The sequence below is a fragment of the Prionailurus viverrinus genome, chromosome B1 (genome assembly GCF_022837055.1).
Source record: "Prionailurus viverrinus isolate Anna chromosome B1, UM_Priviv_1.0, whole genome shotgun sequence".
NCBI classification, from domain to species: Eukaryota; Metazoa; Chordata; class Mammalia; order Carnivora; family Felidae; genus Prionailurus; species Prionailurus viverrinus.
This window is the reverse complement of record NC_062564.1, coordinates 35,450,139-35,472,207: the sequence shown is the minus strand read 5'-3', so window position 1 is coordinate 35,472,207 and position 22,069 is coordinate 35,450,139. Positions and strand designations below refer to the sequence as shown.

Here is a 22,069-nt window from a genome sequence, read left to right as displayed (position 1 = left end):
CACACAAAGCCTTGTGCTGAGACACCACATTCCTGCTGGCTGGGCTTCCTGTTCCAGATGCATTCTTGCCCCAGAGTCACCAGGGAGACCGCTTGGAATCTAGCCCCACATTCTCCAAATTCAGGGCGAGATCCGACAAAGGTTCCCTCCCTTTCCCTCCCTACCCTCTCACTTTGGAGGAAGGAAGCCACCTGATAGGCCAGCCCTCCAACTCCCCGACCCAGGGAGGGCTGGGGTGGGGTATGACACTGCCTGCGGGGTTTGGTGCCACACATCCTGTGGGACCTGCATGAAGCAGTTCCTGCCAGGCCCTGCGTTCATTTCCCTGTCTGTATCTGGGAAAGAGGAATGGGGTGGGGGTGCTGTCTAGGAAGACAGGGTTAGGAGGAGGCCACCCAGACGACCTGTGGCTAGCAGAGAAGGGCTTGGCCTGAAAAGGTGTTAAGAGATGTCAGGTAATTCAGGCACTTGGCTCTCATTCTTTCTCAGACCTGGTTATAGGCCTCAGTTTCCCCATCTTCTACAGTCGGAACCTTACAGTTTGTGGCTCTCTGGCAAAGGTTCCTGTGTAAGGTATTTGAGGAAGGGTATGAAGGAGCATGGAGCAGAAGGGGTGGGCAGACTGTTTTCTCCCTCCCAGTTAACAGCTGCTTCCTCCCAAGGGCTCTGGTTCCAGCCCCTCCCCCAGAGGCTCAGGTGCAAGTTTGCACGTCCACCAGTCTCTTTATCTGCCTCCAGGGGATTTGGGTCCTGCTGGGATTTTTCCAGCCCTGTCCCCTTCCTCAGGAGGATGAGGTTTTCTTAGAGGCCAGCAGCCCTCTGGTCACCAGGCTGTGTCACCTTCGGCAGCTCCCTAGGCTACCAGCTTGAAAGCAGGCTGGGACCCTTTAAGGGTGGGGACTGGTGGAATCCCAAGGGCCAAAAGAGGGTTGGGGTTGGGGGACAGGGAAGTATTCACACTTCCATCGCCTTCAGGCTGCTTCCCTGTTCGCCTGGCTCACTTTCCTAGATCGTGAAGTCCCCCCGCCCCCCCAGGCCCCAGCTTTAGGGTGCTCGGGTGCGGGAGAGGTACGGGACGAGGAGGGGATCAGATCTAGTAACAAGGCGCTCTGCAGTTGTTGGAAAGGATTTCCACGTGGACAGGAATCATTTCCCCCTTCTATCGCGTCAGGTTTCCGAGTGGCTGAGTGACGTGCCCCAGGCACACAGCAGGGAGTGCAGGGACAAGCGTGCAGCCAGCACGTGGGACTCCATTTCCTTCCGCGCGGCTGTCCAGTCCCTACCGACCCTCCACCCCCATTCCCAGCTTCGTTTCGGCGGCAGGAAGACAGACCAGCGTGTGAACCGCGGGTGGGGGGGTGCCCGGTAACCCCGCACCTCGAGCCAGACAGCGTCCCCAGGCGGGGGCTTCCGTTCCCCGGCCAGGGGCGGGAGCGTGGGACTGCCCGGGGCCCGAAGGACCGGGGACCCAGGCCTTTTCCCGGCTCCCCCGCGCGCTCCGCGCTACCCGGCTCCCAGCCCCCGCCCCTACCCCCCACGGCCCCACTCGGCGCGCCCACCCCCAGCCGCCCGCACACCTGCGCGCCCCTCCCCCCTGCCCGCCCCTTCCCCTCGCCCCCGCGGGGAGTGTCCGGGGGCCGCGCCCAGCCGGGGCCGGACGCGCGTGCGAAGCCGCCCGCCCGACAGCGGCTGGGGGACGTGGGCCGGGATCGCGGGGCGGCTGCAGCGGCCGCGGCCGGGGCGCCGCGTCGGGGCCGGGAACTGGGCCATGCTGGGCCGGCGGCGCGTCTTCGCCGTGGAGCCGCTCGGCGGCCGGGGTGAGTCGCCCACCCCCAGGCCGGCCGGGGCCTCCTGCCCTGGAGCCGACTCCCGCGCCCGGGCCCCGGTCTGTGTCCCCTGCCCCAGCCCAGACACCCCGCCGCAGGCGCCCGTCCTCGCCGCCTCCCTTCGGACGGGCTGAGTGATGGCTCCTCGCACTCTGGAGACTCTCTGGGTTTGGGCGTTAAGTCAGCCACCACTTTCCATCCCACTCCCTTCGGGCTCCACTTCCTTCTAATTCCCCATCTGGATCCTTCTCCGCCCAGCCCTTGCCCCGGCCGGCAGGTCCGAAAGCCCCCCCCCCCCCCCCCCCCGCCAGCGGCGGCGGCGGACCCGTTCCCGAGGTAGACTTCCTGGCTGACCTCCTTGGCCAGAGGGGCCTGGCCTGGCACCCAGCTCTCCTGCGTGGCCGGCGGTGAGACGTGGGCGGCCCTCCATCCTCTCCAGCTGTAGTTTGTGCATCATTATTACAGTTGGGGACCCAGCGCGTGGGTAACCCCTGCCGCTGCTACTCCTCCTACCCCCTCCTAATTCCAGTTGGGTGTGTTTTTTTCCCCCCAACTCTCCGCAAAATCTTCACTATTTCCCATTTAAAAGAACAGAAGCCCGCAATGGTTATAGCTGTTGTTATTTTATTACTCTCCCCCAGGAGCTCCAGGAGAGACTTCATCTTGCATCCTGATGCTAGTTTGGACCCCAGGCTTCCTGCTTTGTGCCCTTTCCCGTCTCTCTGAAAGCTGGAGGGTGGGGGTGGAGGTCGTAGCCATGCTGCCCGGTGGGGAGCAGTTGAAGAGACTGGGGCTCCCCATTCATGACCTGGAGGTCTTAGGCTGACCCTAGGCTCCAGAGCACAAGGGCTCCCCAGAAGAAAGCAGCTACTCCCTCAAAGGAGGGTGGCCATATAAGGAGTTGATAAATAGGACCTGCAAGGCTTTGCCCATATCCTGGGTCTGTGATCCTCAACAAAGACTATTTGTGAAGGGATCTTGTCCTACCTTCTCCAGCCAGGGATGGGGAGATATCTGGGCGGGGCTGTGGCTGTCCAGTCCTGGCCCCTCCCTTCACCTCTGGCCCAGGACACTCCTCCCCTGGGAATTTTGCCAGCTTCCAGGAATGCTGGGGGCGTTCAGGGCAGCCTGCCCAGCCTGATACTCACTGTCCTTGCAGATGGGGTTGGCGAGGACCTGGCACGCAGCTGTGTAGTACCTGGAGTCAGCAGCACCTACCGAAGGATCCCGGACGCTGTTCAAGGTTGCTCCCTGGACTCCTGGAAAGGGGATGGCCAGCTGAGAGGTGTCAGGAGGCAGGAGCCACTTCTCAAACTGGCTTCTCGGGACTCTGGAGTGGAGATGGTGGTTGGGGACAGCCCCCTGGCCACCTCACCAGGTCTTCCTCAGGACTCTCTGGACTTTGAGCCCACAGGGAGCCCTGATACCCCGGCCCTTGCTGCCATGGAGCCTCCTGCCCACCTGAGCCGGCTCCTGGCCAACCGTAAGCTGGAGCAGGTGCTGGAGCGGTCCTGCCAGCTCCCGACTTCACCTGTCGGCATGTCACAACACCACTACTCCCTGAAGCCACCTATCAAGCCTGAATGTGAAATGCCCCCTTTTGGAGCAGGGGAACAGGAGGCCACTGAGGCAGAAACTGACCTAGAGGCAGGTCTGGAAGGAGCAGAGGTGGTGAGTGTCAACTCTCAGGCTGGGTGAAGAGTGCAGTGGAAACGGTCTTTTTACATGGAGGGGTGGGTTGCTGGCTGGTGGGTCCTCCCTGACTTCTCCTTGGAGCTCTCTTGGGGTGGGGCATTCCTTGCCTCTAATTGATGGGTTGTGTCTCGGCTTGTTGCCTCAGCCCACTCCCAGCTGTGTGGAGGTGAGCAGTATGGGGGACGGCCTGGCAGTATGCCTGGCCGGGCACTGGGAAGCCAGCTAGGGGTGTGTGCCTCCTCTCCCTGGCCCCTCTGTTCCCATCTGCTGACTGCCTAGGATGGGAGTCTGGTTGAGTTCAGAAGTCTTCCTTACCTCACTCTGTCCCACAGGTGGGGGGCCTGGGGCCTAAGGCCTGGGCCTGTCTCCCAGGGCAGGGTCTCCGCTATCTGGAACACCTGTGCCTAGTGCTGGAGCAAATGGCAAGGCTCCAGCAGCTCTACTTGCAGCTGCAGACCCAGAGGCCCCCAGGGGCGAGCGAGCTGCAGGTCGGGCAGGTGAGTGGGGGAGGCAGAGGAGGGCTGGGAGCTCTGCAACCAGGGCTGCCTTCAGAACAGACTCAGCCATCTAGTCAGGTCTTGAGTACCCGTCTCTCCTGTGCACAGGATCCTGAAGCGGTGGAGGGGGAGTGGGGGGAGCAGCAGCAGCGGCCACTGCCACCAGCCCTGGACCCTTCGCCTCCACCTTCTTGTGCCCCAGGCGGTGAGGTACAGGAACTGCTCAGCCAGACCCAGGAGACAGGTGAGCTGCCATTTTGTTTCCCTGTGTGTCTTGCCAACCCAGGGCCCCCCACCCCGGGCGGACCTCCTCAGTCCTGGTTTTGATGGGTGGCTTCCTGTTTCTGGTCCTGGGTAATGGGATTTTCTTTCTGAAGGGGCCAACACAGCTTCACCCCTAAAGGTAGGGGTTCCCGGTGCCAACCCTCCCAGGCTTTTAGAGGCTTCAGCAGAGCCAGCTCATATCTTTCCATCCTCCCAGGGACACAAGGTAGGTGATGGGTATGTGTGGAGGCAGGTGATACAGGATGGAGTCGGGGGTAGGGGGTGGTTGGGTTTGTAGATACCCTGAAGGCCAGAAACTCTGGGAAAATGACAGAATTCCTGATTGGAGCAGTCCTGGCTGTGGCGACTGCTATCTCTGGGAGCTCAGGCAGGGGTATGTTGTGGGGAGGAACTCTGTGGTGATCCCCTCACGCTCTGCTCAGCGGGATCTCTCCCACTGGAACAAGGTCAAGGTCCTGCTCAACCGGATCCGTTGGAGAAGCTCGAAACACTCTGAGTCCTCTGCCCCTCCTGATGGGCCTGCCCCAAGGTGAGTCCTGCGGCCCAGCCCAGGTTAGGGCAAAGGAAGGAGCCTGATGAAGCCAGAAGCTGAGACTGTAGTGCCAATTGTGGGTTTTTTTTGTTTTTTTTTTTTTTTTGTCCCTTTGAAATCTGAGAGGTGTAGATAGTCTTGGCGAGGGTGGTGGAAGAAACAAAGTAGTTAAAGTGTCCCATTTACAGATGAAGAGGATGGGGACTGGGCTGGGGAAGGAAGTCGCTTTCTGAATCTACATGCATGCAAGGCAGTGACAGAGCCAGGACCAGCATATGGGGAGTCTCCCTCATGCAAGCCCAGCAAAAGCCTTCACCCCTCACAGCTGAACCTTAGGCCACCTCCCGGATTTGCTGGGAGAGCAAGGTTGGGACACAGAGGATCCCACAGGAGATGATGGGGGATAATGCTGAATAATTCTGTGGCGATAAGAAGCACTACGTCAACATCCCCAGGCTCCCCACGGCAGATAAGCAATGCTCCATCAACTCTGGGGCCATTGTTACCTTGTTTCCTCCTCCTAGCCTAATGCTTCCTTTCCTTTTTCACAGGATTGAGTCAAGGGGTGTCCCTGAAAGACCTCCATTCCAGCCCCTCCGGAAGACCTTTATGCCATCATTTGTGGTTAAGAAGCAACGAGCCAAAAACCTTTCTGTATGCTGAGAATTCCTGGCGCAGGGACATGACCTTGGGTGGAGGGGTGTGCAGTGCAGTCGTCTTCCTCGCCCTTTGCCCTGTTACTGTTTCTGGGCACTGCCAGGAAAAGCTGCTGATGCTCACCCTTCTCTCTGAGGAGAAGGCTGGACCTTTCTCCTCTGGGCAGCCTGGCAGAGGAGCCCTGGTTCCCTGAGTGGCCCCAGGGTGTGGCAGCCCCTGGGCGCCTTGCTGGTTGCCAGAAATCCCTGGGCCTAGACAATGTGAACTAACTTATTTATCAGGAGTCCATGGAGCATGTTTGGCCTGGTGATCTATTGGGGCCTAGCATGTCGCAGATGTGTATTTATGCAAAGTGATACGTGTATCTCTGCAAGTCTGTCACTGTTGTGAACTGGCTGGATCCAACCATGTCTTCTGAATCATGCATTCAAAGGGTTGGTCTGGGTGAGGTAAAGGATGGCCACCTTCATTCCTCAGTGGGCAGTTACTGATTTGGAATCTTGCTTTCCTCCTCACACCCTCGTGGGCAGCCCTAAGACAGAGAAGGGTGCTATCTTGGGTTCCTCTGCATTGAGTCTTGCCTGTGGAGCAGAGTCCCTGAAGACTGAACCTGGAATAGAAAGGTCAGGGACAACATGGAGAATAGCAGAGTAATCTTCAAGGTCTGCCTTTAGCTGCTTTGGTCCCTAATAACCTTAACACATCAGAGTTGAAACCAGAGACTCATTCTAGCTTTTGACTCTAGACTCATAGCTTCCTACTTAATCTCCCAAATGGTCTAATGATACCTGCCCTACCTACCTCACAGTCTTATTAATGAAGATAAAACGAGATGAAACTGTCTCAGAGTGCTTTGTGAACAGGAAGGGGGAGGGTATGGGTGTTGGAAGAAGGCCAAGCTGGAGGGATGATGGGAAGGCCAGAGGATAAGGGAGGACTGGGGTTGCTAATGGAGACTAAAATGGCCAGTGATTAGCAGCAAGACTTAGAGCAGGTCACTTTACTGAAGTCTCAGGTTTCCTGGGAATTAGGGCACTAATTCCTGACCTAATCTTCCAGCCTTGGGAGGACTAAAGGAAATATTTCCTTTTTTTTTTTTTTTTTAAAGAAACTCTCTGAGAGAGTGCAAGAGTGCACGTGCACGCAGGGTGAGGGGCAGAGAAAGAGAGAGAGGAGAGAATCCCAAGCAGAGCCTGATGTGGGGCTCCAGCCCACAAACCATGAAACCATGACCTGATCAAGAGTCGGATGCTTAACTGAGACACCCACGCACTCCTAAAGGAAATCTTTCTGAGAACATTATGTCTACCAAAATGTTGTGGTAGTTTATTTACTACAGTCTGGCAGGTTCCTATATGTTTGCTAATTGAGAAAGGGCAAAAGTTTAGTCTCCTGTAGATATTCAGAGGGCAGGAGAGGAGGGTGTGTGTGTGTGTGTGTGTGTGTGGGTGTGTGTGTGTGTGTGTGTGTGTGTTATCAATGGACAGGGCTAGGGATAAGGTCACTGGCTTAAACCTGGCGTCTCCTAGAAATGACACTGATCAGGCACTCTCCTCGTTTACTCAGGAGGGGCTGGTTCTCTTGCGGCTGCAGCCCTGGGGTCTGCCAGAATGAGGCCAGATGTGGGGTGGTAGGTGCTCTCTTCCACTTGGGGGTCCAGCTCCTGCTGTCTTTGGACAAGGAACCAATGCTCTAAAGCCTGCTTTTCTAATGGGACACTAAAGCGAGGACACCGCGGAGGCCAGGCTTCCTCACGCGCATCCGATCGGGGAAGGTGCAGTTCCGTTCCACAGTTGGAGCGGGATGGCAGGCCGGCGTGGGGGAAGGGAGAAGTCGGTGGAGAGGAGGGAGGGACCATATCCGGGAGAGTGGTAGCTTCCGACCAGTGGTCGCGCTTCCGGAGAGGCGCTTCCGGTGGTGGCGGCAGCAGCGGCTGTGGTGGTTCCGGGTGTCTTTGTCCCCCCGGTGTCGCGGCCCTGGCCCGCAGGTGGGTTGGGGGGGCCCCCGCCGCCCCTCTGCCCCTTCGCCCCTCCCCCGGCCGAGGGGCTGCGAGGGCCGGGCAGCAAAGATGCACGGGGCGCGGAAGGGGCCGAGCCCCCCTTCGGACTGCAAGTCCCGTCTCCCTGGCAACGGCCTCGGCCCTGGGGGCGGGCGGGAGGAGGAGAAACCGCGCGCCTTCGTCCTCCCACGGTGGCCCCGCCGCGGCCCGGCCCGGGAGGCCCGGTGCCGGCGGCTGCTGAGGCGGGAGCGGAGGCCCAGGGAGCACGGGAGCAGGAGCGCTGGCGGGCGCGCTGCCGGATTCGCGTTCGGCCGAGCCACAGGGCTACCTTCCTACCAGCCCGTACGGGGAACAACGGGCCGGGCTTCCGGGGAGAGGGCCCACACCTTCTCTCCAGCACCAGCCTCCTCCATTTTTCCGGGCCTTGCGTGGAGCATTTTGGCGGATATATTTGAATGAATGAATGTCACTGGGGCTCTTTCCAATCCCCCCGACTCTACCCAAGCATCTGCGGGTGGTGTGGCATAGTGAGAGGAGCGTTAAGTTGTTGGCGACCTGAGTGCGAGTCTCAGTTTTGTCACCAACTGGTTCTGTGTGGCCCTGGGCAAGTCTCTTAATCTCTTTGAGCTTCAGTTTCCTTTTCTTTCAGATAGCTTGACAGTATCACCCACCACTAAGTTATTGTGAAGGCAAACTGGAACAATGTAATTTTTTCATTTCCTGCCCCTCTTTATGTTCTCTCCATCTCCATTCATTTTCAGTACCCACCTCACCTTTATTAAGATCTCAGTTACTTTTGTGGGGGGCGGGGGGAGGGCTCGGTGGAAAATTTCCCTCTAAGCTGTTAACACTGCTTTTTCAATTAAAGGTTTTTTCTAAGACTCTGAAAGAGGACAGCATTCCCAATGTCCCAGTTTAAGCGCCAGCGGATCAACCCGCTTCCAGGGGGACGCAACTTCTCAGGTGATCACCTTTATTCCTGCTCGGCTTCAAACTGGGTAGTAGTTCGTGCTTTGGAGATAGTCTTTTAAAATGTGGCTTTTGGGGTTTCCTTGGTGGAGTGTGATTGGTTGCCAGCGTTTCATAGGAAACTAGGAGATGAGCTCTTGGTGGCCAGTGAAACCCTGTGGAGGAGTTGGTTAGAGCCACTTTGCTCTTTGGGCCTCCCGTATCTTTGAGCTGACTCCAGTGCTCAAAATGGTAGGCGCACTTCCTGGAGGTTGCTTCTCTGTCCACATAGGCGCAGCTTCAACATCTCTTCTGGGTCCTCCTCCTGGTTTGCTCACTCCTCCTGTGGCCACAGACCTGTCCCAAAATGCCAGGCACCTTCAGGTAGGTTGGGCATTTTTTCTAGTGAGTTCCAACACTCAAGACTACCACAGCATGCATGGGTGCCTGGTGCTTTCATTCTTGCATTGCTATGTTCATCCTTCCTGACACTCCCGGCCTGAGCCAGGATGGAGGTGACTAGACACCTCTGACTGGGGAGTCCGAAGTCCTGGCTCTAGGGAGATCTTTAGGCTGCTTCTGGGAATTAGAAAACTGGAAATCCTAGAAGCAGCTGGTGACCTTAGAATCAGCGTGATCTCCCCCCATTCCTCCACAGTAGATTATAACTATTGCACATGCGTGCCTCCTTCATGTGAACCTTGATGCAATACTCTGCTGAGCCCGGTGCGGTTTGGCTGGAGAGGAGATGCTAATGGCAGAGTGTGGACAGATGCTCTCTATGACTTTCAAACTGCACTATTCTCTTACAGGGTGGGGAGAAGCAGCGGGTCTTCACTGGCATTGTTACCAGCTTGCATGACTACTTTGGGGTGGTGGATGAAGAGGTCTTTTTTCAGCTAAGGTAGGCTTGAGGTTAGTCCCCTTCTGGAAATGCTTATTCAGTTTAGTTCTGTCACCATGCTGGTGGGACCCCTCTGAAGCCATTGCTTTGCTGTTTTTATGCAAGGTGTGAGAAATCTTGATGGGAAGGGCCTCATAGGGGCAGTCAAGGTGGCTTGGCCAGGGTCTCTCTCCTGACTGGGTCTCCTGGCTTGTGTGCTGGCAGTGTGGTGAAGGGCCGGCTGCCCCAGCTGGGTGAGAAGGTGCTGGTGAAGGCTGCATACAACCCAGGCCAGGCAGTGCCCTGGAATGCTGTCAAGGTGCAAACGCTCTCCAACCAGGTATCCATCTTTCCTCGGCATGTGCGTTGGAAAGGGGAGGGAGGGAAGCCCCTGTGCCCTGAAAGCTGGGCGAGAACCTTACTTTTGTCAAGAGGTGGGGCTGCATCTTTCCAAGGTGGTGAGCAGATCAACCATGGGATGCCCTGACTTTCCTGGTTATTGTTCTGCAGCCCCTGCTGAAATCCCCAGCACCTCCCCTTCTACATGTGGCAGCCCTGGGCCAGAAGCAAGGGATTCTGGGAGCTCAGCCCCAGCTGATCTTCCAGCCTCACCGGATTCCCCCGCTCTTTCCTCAGAAGCGTGCGTACCAGTGGCGTGGATGTTGGGATTTGCCTTTATAGGGTACTCTGGTTGAATGGGCCTGTAATTCTCAGGTTTGCTCTCAGAATGGAAGTGGGTACTTCTGTCACTGGAAGAAAGGGACAGGGAAGTTGGGCAGATATTTAGGGTTTTTGAGTCACCAACCATTTCCTCTCTGCAGCTCTGAGTCTCTTCCAAACATCCCACACACTTCATCTGAGCCACCTGAACAGATTTCCTGCTCGGGGCCCTCATGGACGATTGGATCAGGGCCGAAGGTAAGAGAATGATTAAGCAGGGAAGATATTTTATTTGCCCCTAGGAACAGTGTCCCTTTCTCTGCCACCTGTTGACGCTAACATTCTCTTTCTGCAGCTAGATTTCTCTTTCTAGCTAGGCCCTTTACCCTGAAACAGGCTGATGCATTGAGATGTATATGCAAATATTAGAACTATATAAACTGGTTCAGCAAGCAGGGATTTGATGTAGTTCAGCTTTCAAAATACCATATTGAATTTTTAAAATACATAATTTTCTCTTTTATTTTTAGTCCTTAAGATTGAGGTGTCAAAAAATCAAAACTATCAAGAAAATGATAATTGTCCAAAAAACATAACATTGTAGTGTAGGTTTTATTTGCTGATATAAAACGTGTTTGTTTATATATGCTACACATCAGTGTAGTGTTAGAATGTAAATGTGTATGTCGCACTCTGCCCTCAAGCCCAGGCCTGTGCCTTGAACATGCAGATAGATTCATGGCCCCTCTGCAGCCGGCATAGTGACTCTGGGACTTTGGAGGTGTCCTAGGCCATCTTCTGTCATCCGTGAGCTACAGGGACCTCGAGAGCATGCTGCCTATTCCCTTTAGCTCCTGTGTCCTTATCCCACCTTACTCTCTCTCTAAAAGGTTTCGCTTTTATCCTTAAGAGTTAAGCTCTGGACTGGTTTGCTTAAGACTGGTTTTAGTTCTTCTGTTGGTCCTCATTTTAATTTTTTATTATGGAAAATTGTAAATATAGGTAAAACAAACAAAAAGTTGATGAACCCTCATATACCCACCATCCAGCCTCAACAAGTATCAATATTTTCCATTCTTTTTCATCTGTACGTCCATCTATTCCTTGCCTTCTACCTTTTTTTAATTAAAAAAATGTTTTATGGCAAATATTATATAGGTTGGAATGCACAAATCTCATCCAGTTTTGACAAATGGGGAATCCCATGTAACCCTCACCCCAGTTAAGATATAAAACATTTCCGTCACTCCAGAAAGGTCTCTCATATTCAGGTTCTTTTTTGAAGTGAGAACTCTACTGATGAGGAAGATCTCCAGATGCCAGTAGATTATTACATGATGAGGGCTGAGAATGAACTCCAATGTGAACTCTTAAAAGGAGCATGGAATAACTCAGGGAAAAAGTTTAGGCAGAGGGCATAGTCTGCTGAAGCTAGTGGTGGTTCCCTTGGGCTAGGTCATTATGATTTCTAACTAGGAGGATGGTTCTCTCGTAGATCTAGGATAGTTCTCCACCATGTCCCCACTACATGAAACACTTTGTCCTGTTCTCAAGTGACTGGTATATATTTTGCATACACCTGCACCCCTTCCTTGTCCCTGTGCATTTTCCTGGTCTTCAGTTTCCAAGGAGTTTCTACCTGTCACATTCTGTGAGTTTATTAAAGGCTTTATTACCAAATCCCAGCAAGTGCCCTCAGGGATAATGTAGCTTGGGTGGAAATCAATGGCTGCTGTTGACTTTTTGCTTTAGGTTCAAATTCAGTCTTTCTGTACAGTCATATGCATTTGATTGTCCTGGACATGCTAAGCCCTGTGTAAGGCCTGTTGGTATTACTTTTGCCATAATGCTTCTGTGTTATGGTTTCTAGAGAAAGGAGACATTACCACTGGCAGGGAGATACACCATTAGTCAGTGCAGAGAATTTGCAAAGTAGGAAAGGGGGCAGTAGGAGTTCGGTCACTCTGGGACGACAGCAGTTTACAAAGGAGTCAGGCTGTGTTAGCATTTTGGCTGGAAGCCAAGTTTTATTTTAAATTTCAGGTTCTGGGATGGAGGTAACAGTGTCTCCGTTGGACTGCCAGTACTGAACTACTGAGGTTTTTTGGACAGGTGTGTCCAGCGGGATATGCCATCTCAGTATCCTGCTGAGGTTACAGAGATGTCTCTCACTGGTACTGCTTTCCAATGTGTTCCTGACGATTCACAGTCAGGAGAGAAAACTGGCCATTGATTCCAGGATTCAGTGGGACGTCCGGTTTCACTAGGGGTGGACAGCATTTCCCAAAGAGTTCACTCCAGTCATGGGTGAGCTGGAGAGAGCTGTCAGAATTACTGTGTTAGAAATGTGGAAGCTGACATTCTGTAAAGGCGAGATTAGAAGGCAGCTTTTGGATGGAGATGCTAATGAGCAGGGAAATGAGCCAGGCAGATAGAGAAAAGAAAAAAAACCCTCTGTGTTAAATGTAATGAACTTAGATGCTCAGGGCCGTAATGACAAGGGAAACAATGCAGACAGGTCTGAGGGGAAGAGCAGAGGCCTTCTGGCAAATAGACTGCAGGCAGCCCAGTTACCTGGGCAGGAAGACCTGACAGTTGATTTTACTTCTCTAGAGACACAGGAGTTTGTTTTCCCCTCATCAAACTGGCATTTTTTTTAATGGTCTAAAGGTTTTTCTCTTCTACTTTTTTTTAGAGGTGGGGAGGGGCAGAAGAAAGAGAATCTTAAGCAGGAACCAGATCTCACAACCATGAGATCACTACCTGAGCCAAAATCAAGAGTCAGATGCTTAACCAACTGAACCACCCAGGCACCCCTCTTCTATTTTTATTTATTGAATCCATAACGTAGTGATAACTATAATAAGTATTATATCATAGAAGTGTATGAAGTAGTACATGCTATTATATAAAGCCAAAATAGTATAAAAATGAGTCATTTCCTCTTTCCCTTTAAAGGTAATAACCATTCTTAAACACCTTTAGAAAATAATTTTGAAAAGAGAAATTATTTACGGCTGCTTTTTTCCCTATGTCCTTTTCTGGTCTTTATAGAGAAACACACTTTTTATGACTCTAATTAAAAAATTAAAAAGTTTTAATTTTAGAGTCCACATAACTATCTTTTAAGTATTTTTTTTGAGAGCGCGAGTAAGCGCACATGCGTGAGTGTGGGGGCGGGGCAGACAGAGAGAGAGAGAGAATCCCAAGCAGGCTCCATGCTGTCAGTGCAGAGCCCCATTCAGGTCTTGGTCTTGCAACCATGATATGACCTGAGCTGAAATCAAGAGTCGGATGCTTAACCAACTGAGCCACCCAGGTGCCCTAGAGTCCAAATTATTTTTATACATTATGATTAAGGTGATTAAACATTTTTTTCCATATTGCAGTTTAATCCTCACGATTGTTTTAACGGCTGTTTGATTATTGTATTTATTTACTATAAAAGTTCAGGTGTTGCTGGATGTGAATATGGTTTTCTTACTCTTGGTTTGAATTTTTTCCACTGTTTATAACCTCTGTTTTTCTTTTGAATTAACTTCCTTGGGATAAATTTTCAAGAGTGGAATTACTGGACCAAAGGGTTTGAGTGTTTTTCTGACTTTAACGTGTATTGTTAAGGGTTTGTTACGAGAATGGTCTCTTAATAAAACTTGCTTTATAGAACCCTTTGCATGGTAGCATATATGTGTCTCATGTTAGAAATCAGTTAAAATCTTTGCTCGTTTCAAAAAATTATATGTTCACTGTAATTTTTAAAGTTCAGAAAATATAAAAAATAAAATTACAAGTTTTACCAGAGGCATTCATCGTTAATACTTTTTTTTTTTTTAAGATTTTTTTTTTTTTTTAAGTAATCTCTATATCCAATGTGGGGCTCAAACTTACAACACTGAGATCAAGAGTCATATGCTCCATGGACTGAGCCAGCCAGGTGCCCCAATACTTTATTTCTTTTCAGTTTTTAAAAGGTTATTTTGCACAGTTGAGGCACTACTGTATACATATTACTTTGTACTAGTCTTTGCTTATCATGGGTGGTTTTCTGCTATTAGAAATATTTAAATACTCATTTTAATAACTTTATAGCTATGTGTCATAGGGCTGTTGGCATGGCTTCTTTATCCATTTCCTTGATGTTGGGGATTCAGACTGTTTCCTTGTCATGCCAGTGTATTGAATCTTAATGTAACAGTGTGGTTTCTTCCTTCCGGTGACGGGCCAACTTCCAGCGATGACTATGACTCCAAGAAACGCAAACAGCGGGCTGGTGGAGAGCCTTGGGGTGCTAAGAAACCACGGCATGACCTGCCTCCTTACCGGGTCCATCTCACTCCCTATACTGTGGACAGGTGAGTGGCAAGGCTGGGGTGGGGGCTGAGGCTCACAGCTGGTAACAGCTTCTTGTGTAAATGAAATACAGTCTATGCAAGAGACTGTGTGTATATGGGGTCATGTGCTTGGACCTTTTTGTTTGTTTTTTTAATGTGACAGTTTTTTAATTTCTAAGTCTCAAATTTGGACCAGCGTAGTACCACTTACATGGGTTCCCTGATAGAACTTCTGTGATTTGATCACCAGAAATACTTCTGCCAGGTTATCGTTAAGGCTTACCAATTCAAATTCGAGTACCCAGTACTAGTTCTAATTCAAGTGGAAACTACAGATCGTAAGAGCCCTGGGACTCGTTTTCCAGGGAACCTCTCAATCCTTTTTCAAGTGCTGTACGGTGTATGAGGACTCTGGCCTGCAAGCCTACCTATCTCACTTAGCAACTCACTGACAGAGGTAGATGAGCGATTCCAGATTCCATCCAGCAGTGGAGAGGCAGGGCTCCAGCCACTGCCCCAGTAGCAAAGTTCACTTAAGCCCGAGCTGAGGTGGGGTGGTGGCCTCCTGGCTACTGCTCAAGGTGGAAGGGAAAGAGGGCTGTTCCCGCTCTACCTGGCATCACCGCTTCCTGTCCACGGGGCCAGGCAGGACCTCTCCTGTGCTCCATGCTGAGCCACCTGCCTCACAAGACAGTGTGGTCCCTACATCAGCCCTGCATCAGGGCTGCATGTAGAGCCTCCTCACATCAGTCCAAATGTGACTGCGAACAATTTGCCACACACAATGTGTCTTTTTGAATGTATATAGAAGCTTCTTGTATGTACTGTTTGGTATTTTGCTTTTTCACTTAATACATCTCGGAATTTCTTCCATGTTAACATTTATTAGGTTGGGGTTGCATTCTTTTCAGCAACTAGACAATACTCCACTGAATGGACAGACACTTTAGCCAGTTCTCCATTTTCACTTTTTAATCCTAAACATTGTTGTAGTAAACATTCTTCTACAAACATCTGTGTGAACAGGCACAAGTATTCTGTTGAGATCAGTTCCTAGAACTGGAGTAGCTGGCTCAAAGGTCTGATTTTAAACTTGGACATATATTGCCAGTTCTGTCCAAGAGGCTGTGTCGATCTACATTCTCGCCAGTGGGGCATGAGGTACTTGTTTCCTCCTGCTGCAGCCGGTGTACCCTTGTCAAACGTTTGGATCTTTGTCAGTCTCATAGGTGAAAAGTGATCCTCTGATTTGCATTTCTTTAATTTTAAGTGAGATAGAGCATGTTTTCACAGGCTGTTAAGTCTCTTTTCTTTTTCTGTTAAGTATCTGTTGATGTCAGTTTTCTCAGACTTGTCAACTTTCTGTTAGTCATTTGTGGGCTCCTCATATCAAGACGGTTGAGCCTTAGCTGTCGTGGATTGTAAATGTTTTTCTGTTTTTTCTTCTCCAGTTTGACTTTATTTTGCAATTAGAAGTTGAAGCATTTTAGTGGTCAAATCTCCATCTTTTTCTTTTCAGAGACGTCTTCTTTCCCAGGTTAGAAAATATTTTGCCCTTTCCCCTCCAAGTCTTTTATAGTTCCATTTTTTATTTTTTATTTTTTTGGTTTATTTATTTATTCTGAAAGAGAGCAGAAGAGGTGCAGAGAGAGGGAGAGAGAGAATCCTAAGCAGGCTCCACACTGTCAGCATGGAGCCTGACGTGGGGCCTAAACTCATGATATGGTTCCATTTTTAAAAATAATTTAGCCTTGCCCAGTCTGGATCTTTGCTTTCTTCCTGCAGCCCCACCTGTGACTTCTTAGAACTCCAGCGCCGCTACCGCAGCCTCCTGGTTCCCTCAGATTTTCTGGCTGTGTGTCTGAGCTGGCTGTCAGCCTTTCCTCTGAGCCAGCCCTTTTCCCTCCATCATCCAAGCCGTATCCAGGTATCTTCTGAGAAGGAGCCAGCTCCAGACACTGGTGCTGAGCCCATCCCTGCAGACAGCGATCCCGCTTATAGTTCCAAGGTAAGTGGGCTGAGGTCCTGCCGCTTTGTCCCGTTGTCGGAGGCTGAGAAAGCTCTCGAGTGTGTCCTTCACGCTGCCCCTGCACAGGTACTGCTGCTCTCTTCCCCGGGACTGGAGGAATTGTATCGTTGTTGCATGCTCTTTGTGGATGACATGGCTGAGCCAAGGGAGACACCAGAACATCCTTTGAAGCAGATTAAGGTAAGAGCTGGTGTCCGTGAGGCAGGATGCAGTCATTGATAATGTCCAGGCCCTGTCAGGTTTTCGGCAGCTTGGCTCCTATTCGTGAACTTGTAGAAACCAGCAGTCTCAGAACTGAAATACCACTACCACTCACTTCACCAGGACCGTATGGCTCAGGATCTTCTTGTCAGAAAAAGTTACATGGCTGGTTCACGTTCATGGGTAGAGAGATCCACCCCTCCCTGCTTCCCACCCTGTGTGGGGGATTCTTCACCACATCCTGCTGCTTTCACTCTCAGGGGTGTAGGCTGCCTCACGGGAGATCCAGGTAATTGGGTTTTTGTTTTTGTTTTGTGTTTTTAATCTCGGATCCATTTTTGCAGTTTTTGCTGGGCCGGAAAGAAGAAGAGGCGGTGCTGGTTGGGGGTGAATGGTCTCCCTCTCTGGATGGCCTCGACCCCAAGGGCGACCCGCAGGTGCTAGTCCGCACCGCTATCCGCTGTGCGCAAGCCCAGACCGGCATTGACTTGAGCACCTGCACAAAGTGGTGAGTGGCTGCCCCAGGCTTGTCTGTGGCTGGCCCTCTGTATTGGGGAGACTGTTCAGGAGGTCAAATTCCTGTGCCTTTCTGACCTGTTAGCTCTCTTCTGTGTCCTAGTCCTACCTCATTCCTCCCTCTGGCCCTCAGTGACGGTCACCTTGGTCATGAGCATGACTAGGAATGTGTATGTGTGTTGAGGGCCAGCTGACCCTCCAAGGCTCATCAGATGTGATCCCTCCGCCATATTAGTGGTCCTTGTTGCTTGTAGCACCTTGGATAGTAATTGTCTCCTTATTTGCAAGTCTCTCCATTGATGAACCATTTCTTGAAGACTTGGTCTCTTTTGTTTTTGTATTTTCAAAGCTTCGTATGCAGTATGTGCTCATTAAGTGTTGACTGAAGCACTTGCTTGTGAAGGTCATGGGTCAGTTCTTCCTTCTTCCTTTTGCTGTGAGCAGGTGGCGCTTTGCTGAGTTTCAGTACCTACAGCCGGGCCCACCGAGGCGGCTCCAGACTGTGGTGGTGTACCTGCCAGACGTCTGGACCATCATGCCTACTTTGGAAGAGTGGGAGGCCCTGTGCCAGCAGAAAGCTGCAGAGGCAGCTCCCCCACCCCAAGAGGTGTCCGTGGTAAGACTGAGCCTTACAAATAAGGGGGCAGAGTAGATGCCCTGACCCCTGGGCCCAGGTGGTCACCGCTCTTGGCTTTTGTCACAGGAAGCAGAGCCAACGGAACAGGCAGCTGATGTATCAGAGCAAGCAGCAGACGCCTCTAAACAGAATGCAGAGAACCCAGAGGCCACCGCACAGCAGGAAGTGGACACCGATCTCCCAGAGGCCCCTCCACCCCCTCTAGAACCTGCTGTCATGGCACGCCCTGGCTGTGTAAACCTGTCCCTCCATAGTATTGTGGAGGACCGGAGGCCAAAAGAAAGGATCTCTTTTGAAGTAAGTGTAGGAGTCTGGGTGGGCTGTGCAGTAGGGTATCTGGGACGGCAGGGCTTGAACATTCCCCTTTTCCTGATGCTCGGGGACCTCTGCTGACTCTCCTACCAGGTGATGGTGTTGGCTGAACTGTTTCTGGAGATGCTGCAGAGGGATTTTGGCTATAGGATTTATAAGATGCTGCTGAGCCTTCCTGAAAAGGTTGTGGCCCCACCTGAACCTGAGAAAGAGGAGGCAGCTAAGGAAGAAGAAGCAGTCAAGGAAGAGGCTGCCAAGGAGTCCAAGGATGAGGTACAGAGTGAGGGCACAGCTGCCGAGTCAGACGCCCCACCGGTGAGTACCTCTGCTGCCCTGCACGGGCACTGGGGCTGCACACAGTAGTGCTGCGCCATACCAGGCGCTGCTGGGGGGCCTCACGGGGCTCCTCTCACCACTCCTCTCGCTGCCCGTGTGTGCCTTGCCACCTGGCATGTCCTCGGGAGCAGGGCACCTCGCTCTCCCACCTGGCTGTGCAGCTAGGAGGTGGTGTGCTGAGGAGAGGGGAGGCGGGCCTGGCGGCGTGGTTGGCCTGCGAGGGTGGCACAGAAGCCTCGGTTACTAATGCTGTGGGGAGGATGGGTGTTTGGGCTGCTTGATGGTTAACTAGAGCGCCGCATCTTCTTAGCCCTTTCTAAAGCACATAGGTCTGTTTCTTGCCTGATGCCATCAAGTACACATATAATTTCTTATGGGACCGTGACTGACTCCCAAAGAAAACTCCGGGTGCCTTGGAGCCGCCCTGGTGTGCTCTGAACCCCACGTAATGAAGTGCAGTAAATGGGAGTGTGTGTACAAACCCTGAACGTGTGTACAAACGGTGCCTGAACACGGTTGATGCTCAACTGTTGGCTGTTCTAATTGTTAGCAGTTAGAGATGACCGTTCTCATCCGGGTCTGTTTCTAGAAGGAGGATGGGCTTTTGCCCAAACCTCCATCTTCTGGGGGAGAGGAAGAAGAGAAACCCCGGGGTGAGGCATCTGAGGACCTCTGTGAGATGGCACTTGATCCGGAACTACTGCTCCTGAGGGACGACGGAGAGGAGGAGTTCGGTACGTGCAGGCACCACACAGTGGCCTCCTGGCTCTGTGGCTGGACTGCTCTCCTGTTACGGCTATGGGATTTGGGCCCGTGTGGTCCCTGCTCCAAGCTTATCTCAGGCTTTCTGCAGCAGGAGCCAAGCTGGAGGATTCTGAGGTCCGGTCGGTTGCCTCAAACCAATCGGAGATGGAGTTCTCTTCTCTTCAGGACATGGTGAGACCTCTCTTCCATCCCCCAAGAGTCCGTGAGGCTTATTAGCAAGGTCTCTGACTCACTCCTGGGAGAGGGAAACTTTTACCATTTGATTCCGGTTGACAAAAACCAGAATGTGGTTCTTGGCTCATGGAGTGGGGTGTTCATAGGATCGAGGGCACTTCAGTATCTCCATCTGGGTGAATCTGAGTGAGGTATCTGATCTAGGAGCGCACTCACTTCCTCTGTGTGTAAAAGTGGCCTGGGGGCCTGTCTCCAGGCGGAAGGGTGCCCCGGTGTCATTAGGTCAGCTACATCCTAGGCGCTTTAGCCGCTGAAAGAACTCTTTGTAAATCTTGTCCATCCTCGTTTCTCTTGCAGCCCAAGGAGCTGGACCCCTCTGCCGTGCTCCCTTTGGACTGTCTCCTTGCTTTTGTCTTCTTTGACGCCAACTGGTGTGGCTACTTGCACCGGCGGGACTTGGAGAGGATCCTGCTTACCCTTGGGCTCCGGCTCAGTGCAGAGCAGGTGCCTTCTCTCACATCCTCTCCGCCCTTTCCAAGACGGCCTCCCCTAACGTTACATGCAGACACTGGACTCCTGTGGGTGGCTCAGAGAGCTCTAGTTCTAGGCACTTGCATACCATGGGGGCAAGGGCTCGCTTCTTCTCATCAGTGGGTGTCTGGGGCATATGTCTTCTGCAGGCCAAACAGCTGGTCAGCAGGGTGGTGACCCAGAACATTTGCCAGTACCGGAGCCTTCAGTACAGCCGCCAGGAGGGCACAGACGGTGGGCTTCCTGAGGAGGTGCTCTTTGGTGCGTCCTGGTGCTTGTAGCCTTCTGTGGAGGATGGGCGGGGCACGCTGCTTTCTCCTGAGAACTCTTCCTTCTATCTCTTTCTCGGCCCCTTCTAGGAAACCTGGATCTGCTACCTCCTTCTGGGAAAAGCGCAAAGCCAGGCGCCGCCCCCACGGAACACAAAGGCCTGGTGTCCCACAACGGCAGCCTGATCAATGTGGGGAACCTGTTGCAGCGCGCGGAGCAGCAGGACAGTGGACGGCTCTACCTGGAGAACAAGATTCACACACTGGAACTGAAGCTGGGTGAGTGCCCGAAGCCGCAGGGACCCGGCACACATACGACGTGCAGCCGTGGGTGTGGAGATTAAGAGGGGTCCCTCCTTACGCTTCGGGCCTATTGCCCTGTGCGGCAGTGCTTAGCTTCGCAGCGGTCTTTCTGTCGTTTCCCCCCCAGAGGAGAGCCATAACCGCTTCTCAGCCACTGAAGTAACCAACAAGACACTGGCGGCGGAAATGCAGGAGTTGCGGAGCCGGCTGGCCGAGGCCGAGGAGACGGCGCGGACGGCCGAGCGGCAGAAGAACCAGCTGCAGCGACTGCTCCAGGAGTTCCGGAGGCGCCTGACCCCCCTGCAGCTGGAGATGCAGCGGATGGTGGAAAAGGTGAGCCTCTAAGGGCAGAGCCGGCCGACGGTCATTCGTCATTCGGGAGGCTTGGTTGGGGTGACAGGTGACAGCCAGCCAGCACGTCGGTCCTCCTGCCCTTGCGGGGCTTTGCCTCGCCTCGCCTTCTCCACCTACTGGTTTCTTGGGGAATCGGTTGGTAGCAGCTGCAGCCTGGTCTCCCGGGAGGAAGTGCTGCTGTCCTCCCATCTTGGCCCTTTCTCTTGAGTCCTGAGTCCTGATTCTCGTTCTAGGCGGACAGCTGGGTAGAGAAGGAGGAGCCGGCACCTAACAACTGAGGGGCCTGGTGCAGGAGCTGTCCTCCCGTGAGGTCAGCGATGGAGCCTGCTGACGTTCGAGCCCTTTTGGTTCCAGAAAGAAGCTGGAGCAGGACCTGGGAGCCACAGGCAGGGGTGGCTGACCCCTATGCTCAGCCTCCGTAGAGGAGCTCAGGCCATCAGGGTGGGGTCTGTGCTATGTGGGACGGATGCGTGAGGAACCCCGGTTCCACTTAACAACTAAATCCAACACCTTCTGCACCCCTCGAATGTCATTTTGCCCTCCACCTTGGGATTTTTCCTGGGGCCCTTTAGTCTTGTGCTGACTTTTCTCCTGTCCTCTTCCAGTTTAGAATAAGACAGGGGAGGAAAAGGCTTTCGAGTATGTCATAAGGTCTGATGCCAATAAACTGAGGAAACAGACGTGGACTCTGGCAGGGGGTAAGAGCCCTTCCTCTGGATGGCACAAGTCCTGCCAGGTACAGGAGCAGGTTCCTAGGGGAAGGGTCTTCCTTGGCCATCGCAGAAATGGAGTCTGTGCTGGCGAACTCTTGGTGTCGGGCTGTGTCTGCCAGAGAGCACTGTGCTCCAGCCACCCTGGACTTGCCAGAAGAAACCAGCACCTCCCCGTGTTCAGAATGTGGTATTGGCTCTGGCCCAGCCTTTTTCCCTGTTCCCCGGAAGTCTCGCCTCTTTCCATAATCCGTGGTTTCAGTTTGACTTTGTATATAAAGTTGGTTTTTTTTTTTTTTTTTTTTTTTTTTTTGGCTTTTTGTTTTTTAAATAAACCAAAGTCAAAAACAAGCTAAGTGTCCTCCATAGCTCTTACCTTCTTCCTCTTCTAGGTCTCCCTGTGCTGCCCCCTTCCTTCTAGTCCTCAGCCTAGCCTCTGCTGGATGGAGGGTGCAGCATCTCCAGAAGGTGGGGCCCGGTGGCAGGAAGACGAGCCCCAGGGTGCTCTGGGTCCTGCCCCCTGCTGGTCAAGAGACACTATGCCACAGGGGTGCTGTCAGCTCAGCAGAGGGCAGCACCACCCTGACAAAAACCTGGGGTGGCTCTCTTCTCTCCTCAG

At 52.5% G+C, this 22,069-nt stretch overlaps 2 protein-coding genes across 7 annotated transcripts; both read left to right on the top strand.

Moving 5' to 3' along the window:
* Window positions 1–1,146: 1,146 nt before the first annotated feature.
* Window positions 1,147–6,335, top strand: CB1H8orf58 (chromosome B1 C8orf58 homolog). Of its 3 annotated transcripts, none has more exons than XM_047856090.1 (7): window positions 1,147–1,817; window positions 2,986–3,497; window positions 3,854–4,018; window positions 4,127–4,262; window positions 4,396–4,508; window positions 4,750–4,832; window positions 5,387–6,335. In XM_047856090.1, the coding sequence occupies exons 1-7, from the start codon at window positions 1,769–1,771 to the stop codon at window positions 5,496–5,498; spliced, it is 1,170 nt and encodes a 389-aa protein (XP_047712046.1). In that variant the 5' UTR covers window positions 1,147–1,768; the 3' UTR covers window positions 5,499–6,335. The 3 variants fall into 3 exon arrangements, with proteins under 3 accessions (XP_047712046.1, XP_047712045.1, XP_047712044.1); XM_047856089.1 differs by having other exon boundaries at window positions 4,726–4,832; XM_047856088.1 differs by lacking the exon at window positions 1,147–1,817 and having other exon boundaries at window positions 2,247–3,497; window positions 4,726–4,832.
* A 990-nt stretch (window positions 6,336–7,325) lies between these two features.
* On the top strand, window positions 7,326–21,780 carry CCAR2 (cell cycle and apoptosis regulator 2). Of its 4 annotated transcripts, none has more exons than XM_047856086.1 (21): window positions 7,326–7,479; window positions 8,360–8,454; window positions 8,732–8,823; window positions 9,252–9,343; window positions 9,548–9,662; window positions 9,833–9,962; window positions 10,144–10,240; window positions 14,215–14,334; window positions 16,099–16,321; window positions 16,409–16,522; window positions 16,888–17,051; window positions 17,504–17,675; window positions 17,763–17,993; window positions 18,102–18,323; window positions 18,934–19,078; window positions 19,201–19,280; window positions 19,641–19,787; window positions 19,964–20,075; window positions 20,174–20,362; window positions 20,514–20,719; window positions 20,974–21,780. In XM_047856086.1, exons 2-21 carry the CDS (start codon window positions 8,397–8,399, stop codon window positions 21,016–21,018), a joined length of 2,754 nt encoding a protein of 917 aa, XP_047712042.1. In that variant the 5' UTR covers window positions 7,326–7,479; window positions 8,360–8,396; the 3' UTR covers window positions 21,019–21,780. The 4 variants fall into 4 exon arrangements, with proteins under 4 accessions (XP_047712042.1, XP_047712040.1, XP_047712043.1 ...); XM_047856084.1 differs by having other exon boundaries at window positions 19,198–19,280; XM_047856085.1 differs by lacking the exon at window positions 7,326–7,479 and adding an exon at window positions 7,617–8,095 and having other exon boundaries at window positions 19,198–19,280.
* Window positions 21,781–22,069: the final 289 nt, after the last annotated feature.

What these genes read in the sequence shown, in the direction of transcription:
- CB1H8orf58 (XM_047856088.1), top strand. Translation starts at nt 2,829, where the DNA reads ATGGGGAGATATCTGGGCGGGGCTGTGGCTGTCCAGTCCTGGCCCCTC. An exon ending in GTCTGGAAGGAGCAGAGGTG is followed by an intron (nt 3,498 to 3,853) that starts GTGAGTGTCAAC and finishes TCTGTCCCACAG; the next exon opens with GTGGGGGGCCTGGGGCCTAA. An exon ending in CATCCTCCCAGGGACACAAG is followed by an intron (nt 4,509 to 4,725) that starts GTAGGTGATGGG and finishes CGCTCTGCTCAG; the next exon opens with CGGGATCTCTCCCACTGGAA.
- CCAR2 (XM_047856084.1), top strand. Translation starts at nt 8,397, where the DNA reads ATGTCCCAGTTTAAGCGCCAGCGGATCAACCCGCTTCCAGGGGGACGC. An exon ending in TCCGGCTCAGTGCAGAGCAG is followed by an intron (nt 19,788 to 19,963) that starts GTGCCTTCTCTC and finishes TGTCTTCTGCAG; the next exon opens with GCCAAACAGCTGGTCAGCAG. An exon ending in TCCTGAGGAGGTGCTCTTTG is followed by an intron (nt 20,076 to 20,173) that starts GTGCGTCCTGGT and finishes GGCCCCTTCTAG; the next exon opens with GAAACCTGGATCTGCTACCT.